This window comes from Muntiacus reevesi, chromosome 1 (assembly GCF_963930625.1).
Source record: "Muntiacus reevesi chromosome 1, mMunRee1.1, whole genome shotgun sequence".
Lineage (NCBI taxonomy): Eukaryota > Metazoa > Chordata > Mammalia > Artiodactyla > Cervidae > Muntiacus > Muntiacus reevesi.
In genome coordinates this window covers 113,347,259-113,352,639 of record NC_089249.1, presented here as the reverse complement: position 1 = coordinate 113,352,639, position 5,381 = coordinate 113,347,259, and the positions used below count along the sequence as shown (strand labels likewise).

General features: G+C 51.6%; 1 protein-coding gene across 1 annotated transcript; it reads right to left on the bottom strand.

Annotated features, from left to right (window-relative positions):
* Window positions 1-373: 373 nt before the first annotated feature.
* BARHL2 (BarH like homeobox 2) lies at window positions 374-5,000 on the bottom strand. Its single transcript, XM_065927897.1, has 3 exons — window positions 4,388-5,000; window positions 2,436-2,661; window positions 374-686 (listed from the first exon to the last, which is right to left on the bottom strand). The coding sequence occupies exons 1-3, from the start codon at window positions 4,998-5,000 to the stop codon at window positions 374-376; spliced, it is 1,152 nt and encodes a 383-aa protein (XP_065783969.1).
* Between the last annotated feature and the right edge of the window lie 381 nt (window positions 5,001-5,381).

The window sequence follows — 5,381 nt, the reverse complement described above, 5'->3', positions numbered from 1 at the left end:
CCCTTCTTTCTTCCCTCCTTACCCCACCCCCCTCCCTCCCTCCTGCTTGTCCCTAAAGTCATTTTGAAAAAGAACTTGAGGTTTTTGTTTTTGTTGATGTTTTCACTTACTGGTCGCACTCTTGTGTGGGGTCAGCGTTTTCGCCAGTCACACTGCTGTGGGGGAGCTTTCCAGCCCTGTCTCTGGGGGTGGGGAGATGAAGTGCGGAGGGCTGGCTCTTTTGGGGGGACCCCCGCCCACTGCTGAGCATCTTCCTCACTCACTTCTTTGCTTCCTGGTAGACTGCAAGGGAGGCCAGACTGCCTGGTTGGGGGAGAGGAGGGGCAGCCATCCTGGTCGGGGAGGGGACAGGGAGGGTCTGCAGGCTCGCTCTTCACCGGGGGTGCGGGGTACCTGGGATGGGGTTGGACAAGGGATTGAGGGCCGGCTGTCCCCCGGGCCCCAGGCCGTGGATGAGCACTCGGGGCACCAGGGGCCGCTGCAGCTGGGGATGGGGCGCGGGAGGAGTCCGGTACATGCTGCTGTACATGGCGGCGGCGGCCGCCGCAGCCGTAGTGCTGTCCATGCTGCCCAGCAGGCTTGGGTGGTAGAAATAAGGCGATGGAAACATCCTCTGCAGTGCCGAGTAATTCCCCGCCTCAGCCAGCAGCTCCAGGCCCACCGCGGTCTGCCGCTTCCACTTGGTCCTGAAAAACAAGCAGACGTGCGTGCACCCCGCGGCTGGGGGTACAGTCCAGGCCCCAAGGCCTGTCCTTTCCCCTAGCCGGTCTTTCCTTCCTCGGGGAGGACACGGAAGACTTAGAGAGAGCTGAGAATTGCGAAGGAACCACACCTCCTGGCCCCCATCCCACCCTCTCCCTCACAGAATCACTCAAACCCAAGCCGGTTTCCCAAACAGACATTCATAAATAAACTTCTCCAAGCTTTGCTGCCTTCTGCTGGCTTTTTGCTCTGCTGTTGCCACCCTTATAGTTTGGCTACTTCCTGGAACTTTCCTAGAGATCAACTGAGACCACTCTTTCTAAGGCAGGCGTCTTCTCCCCTCCTTTAATTCTCTTCCCCAAGTGGCTCCCCAACAATCCCAGAGTGTATGCTCTCTGCCCCTCCCCCTTTCCTCCAGATCGAGTGAGAAGAAACCGTAAACAAAGGGACACGGAGGCTCCTGGGCCTTGGACCCCTGCCCCTCCGGGTCCCCAAGGCTGTGGAGACACATCTCTCTCATCAGCCTGACAGGACGGTACAGCAGGCGGGTGGCTTAGAGTGAGGAAGGTGACAGGGTTTCAAAACGGAATTCGTTTGAGGGAGGGCTCTCCCAAGGGGACAGTACCTCGGGGCCATTCCAGGAGGGGAAAAATGCATTTCAAAATCTTGTCTCCTCTGGGAGAGAGTAACAATTAAAACCTGTGATCAGCTTTTCTTGGTCTCCTCCCTCCCCCATGGCACCCCCACTAGGAAGAAGAGGCAGCAGGCCTTCGCTCACATGCCTCCTGAAGGAACTCAGGGCTGGTGGGCCCTCCATACCCAGCAGCTCCAGCCAAATTAATAAACATGTCGCCCATTTTAAATTGGCGACAAATGACACTAATGTTTTCCGACAGAATTAGGGTGGCTGAAACCGTATGTAATGAGACAGAAAATTATGGTAAAGATGACAACTGGATGGGCATTTCCAACCACACTTATGGACGATTAGAACACAAACGAGAGAGAGAAAAGGCGGGAGAGAGAAAATTGAGACAAGGGAGACGACCGTCAGGCTTAGAAACCCGGCATAACCTCGGCACCAGATTGCCGGGTTTGGGTGTTCGCACTGCAGTTCAGGGGCCTACAAGTACTGCCAGCTCCTTTCCTAATTTCCTTTCAAGGGAAGTTGTGCTTCCTGGAGGGCTCTGACATGGCCAGATTAGAGGACAAACCTTCAGTCTGGATGCCTGACCGACTGCCAACCCTAACCCTCCTCCTGGCTGCCTCACAGGCCAGGCAAGGACTTTTAAGTCGAGGCCAGTGGATTCGCTCTTCAGGACAGCCATCGTCAGATTGAGTGACTGGTTATAGATATTTGGAACCATCCTGGGGCAGGCCCAAAAGGGTGCAGTGTATCAGTTTTGTGGGCCTGAGTGTCTGCTACACAGACGTCTCGATTTGAGAAGGTGTGGCTTGATTAATTTGGGGGCAAAGTGGCAGAAATTTCAGCCACTCAGATTTGAGAGAGAAAAATAGCATACGTGAAAGACACTTTGAAGTGCAAAATTCTCCAAACTCCAGCTACCTGGGAGGTATGGCTAATCCCTACTCCAGCCTGAAAACCCCCCAACTGCTCACTCCGGGCCCTGTGAGTCCCTAACTGACTCCGAGGCCACAAGGGATGAAAACTGATGTAGTTGTCTTCACCTGGATGACCAGATGCCTCTGCTCCCCACCACAGCCTCCTTTACCTGCGGTTCTGGTACCAGGTCTTGACCTGGGTATCAGTGAGGTTGAGTGCAGCCGCCAGGTCCATGCGATCCTGCACACTCAGGTACTTCTGTCGTTCAAAGCTACGCTCCAGTTGATTGAGTTGGTGGTCGGAGAAAGCCGTCCTGGCTTTACGAGGCTTTTTGGCTCTCACAGGGGGACTCTCTCGGCTACTTGAAATCTCCCGGTCTCCTTCCTCCTTTGTTCCTACACAGAAACCCAGACATAGCCGTGAGGTAGCCTGGAATGGGGAAGGATGGAGTGTCCTCCTGGCACACACTTCTACATTCCGAAGCCAGTCACTGGTCCGGGGGGAACAGGGGGGGCTATATTCTGCCACCTTCCTTATACACATACTTGAGCCTTAGCCAGGATGGAGAAAGAGGACCAACTGCTAGTTATTGAATGTGGAGGCTCGTGCAGAGCTTCTAAAAGGTTTCCAAAAGAGTGTTGAATCTTCCCATCTTTGGAAATGAAAAAATACTTTATGATAAAGGGTCCTTTTCCTAATTGCTTCCTTGAGTGAGGAAGACCCTGTCCTTTTCCTTTATTATTTTAGCTCTGACTTCGTATGTTCTGATTTATTAGGTTTTAAAAGATCTTTCAACTTTTCTTTTTTGAGGAGGGGGTACCTTTTTCATTTTACTTCTTCTGTTTACTAAAAGTTATAGGCATTTGTTTTCCTTTTTCAGTTGCACTTGGGAAATGTTGGCTCTCTGCAACTGCTTGCATCAGGTCTCTTAAAGCTTCAGAAAGAATGTCTCCCAGACACTGCGTTCAGCTCAAAATCACTGAGCCCATCCAGGTGACAGCCCAGAGATTTCCGGATTCTATTTGTCAACTTTGGTTTTCTACTGAAATGCTGGGAAATCGATATGTCAATCCCTCTCTGTTTGTACCCGTTTTTTGCTTCGCTCCTTGATCTTCCCTGCAGGAAGAACAATAATCTCTCTAATTGACCCACTGGGGAGGTTGGTGCACAAAAAAATCGCCAGACCAGACTGTACATCTGTTTTGGGCACTATTATGCTAATGCTACAATAGTAAAATGAAGAAGCAATATCCTACCTTCCAGAGAGCACACATCTTTCCCAGAGATGACAAATATTAGTAATAATCAACTTATCAGTAAAGGGGAAAAAAGAACTCTCCTTGGATATTAAAACTCTTGCCATGCAAAGACCAGAACCCTTACTTATGAAATTTTCTGGTGGGAAAATGGAAAAAGGGAGTTGAAGAATAATTCCATTGCCATCATCTGACTTTACAAAAATAGACATTCAATTCCATAAAATTTTATTCATAAATGCAACCTCCCAATTACTTGTTAAGAGCCAAAACTCTAATTGAAATACGGATATTTAGTTAGGGCTATGGAGTAGGAAGGGTATTTTTAAAAATTGAAACACTAATTATAATCTTTTACCGTGTGGCCTTCCCTGTATTAATCACTATGTAATGATTTTTTTTAAGTTACTCTGTTAATCAACTCGGCATTTTTTCCTTCACTATATCTGATCATTCCTGTGCGGGTGTTAAGAAAATACGATGTGTGGGAGGAACGCAATAATTTGCATTAAAAAATAAACACCACGTTGTGATCACACCCCTAGGCACTACGAAATATGAAAGAACTTCCCATCAGATCCCCTCCGCCTGATCCCTTCCTAATAAATTAAAATGAAGTAAAACAAAGGAAGGAGCTGGGTGGCGGTGAGGGTTGGGGATGTAGAAATGTTAACAATAAACAGAACTTGGGATGAGTGCCCAAATCGCACGCCCCGGCCTCCCTCTCGCCTGCAGTTTTTGACTGTGGCCCGATCGCCTTGGAAGCTGAGAATCGCCTTCGGATCCCATCAGAGATTCGCGCGAGACGGAAGGGGAGCAGGAGGAGAAGCTAAACGGCCGAGGGAGCCGAGGCGGCGGGACTCACCGTGGCATTTGATGTCGCTCTGGGACTCTTCCCGCTTGTCCAGTTTGGTTTTGCTGTCCTCCTGCTCGAGCTTTGGCCTGAAGCTCTCGTGTGCTGCATTGCTCTCCTGCTTCGGGGTGTGGTGGGGAGAGGAGACGCTGGTGCTGTACGGTGCACACGCCGCCAGAGGTTTGCTGTCGCCCAAGATGTCCTTAATTAAAAAAGAAGAGGTGGAAGTCCTGGGGGCCGAGGCGGCCGAGCCCAGCTGCTGGGCCGCTGGCGGCGGCGGCGGCTGCTGCTGCTGCTGGGGCGAAGGCTGCAAACTTTGCGTGGGGGCCGCGGCTGGCGGCGGCTGCTGGCTGTGGTGCAGGTGGTGGTGATGCTGGGGCCCGTCCGCAATCAGATGCGGTTCCGGGGGCTCCATGGTGACCGAGATGGGAGAGGAAGGCGCCGTTCCTACGGTATCAATCTCCGAACAGGGGGACGGAGTGGCCTGACTCCTAAAATCCGCGGTCCTGGCCTCGCCGAGCGGGCGGAAATCTCCATTCATCATGCCGGGGCTGCCCGAACTGGCACTGGACAAAATCGTGTCTATTCCAAAACTCGACCCGCTGGCCCCTTCCATTGTTGTCATTTCTACATGAGGTCCACGCCACTCCGCCGCTCCGCAGCCGCCCCGACCAAGCAAAGGAAGCTATCGATCGTAAAACAAAATAACACTAAACAATGTTGTCGCCGCTAAAAAAAAAAAAGAAGAAGAAGAAGTGGGGCGGGAGGAAAGGAAGGATGATTGGGAGGTGGCAATCCGTGGACACTTTCGACACTCTTTTTTTTTTTTACCCTAATGAAAAAGTGGAAGTTGGGAGAAAGGACGATAGAGGGAGGAAAGTTACAAAAATTGTTGAGGAAGCACCGAGCGTGCGCTCCAGGAACGATAGCGCACGTGGGGCGGCGGTGGCAGCGCAGGGGACCCAGACGGAGGCGAGGCGGCAGCAGGTGAACCCGACACCACCGC

What these genes read in the sequence shown, in the direction of transcription:
- BARHL2 (XM_065927897.1), bottom strand. Translation starts at nt 5,000, where the DNA reads ATGACAACAATGGAAGGGGCCAGCGGGTCGAGTTTTGGAATAGACACG. An exon ending in GAGCGACATCAAATGCCACG is followed by an intron (nt 2,662 to 4,387) that starts GTGAGTCCCGCC and finishes GTTTCTGTGTAG; the next exon opens with GAACAAAGGAGGAAGGAGAC. An exon ending in ACCTGGTACCAGAACCGCAG is followed by an intron (nt 687 to 2,435) that starts GTAAAGGAGGCT and finishes CTTGTTTTTCAG; the next exon opens with GACCAAGTGGAAGCGGCAGA.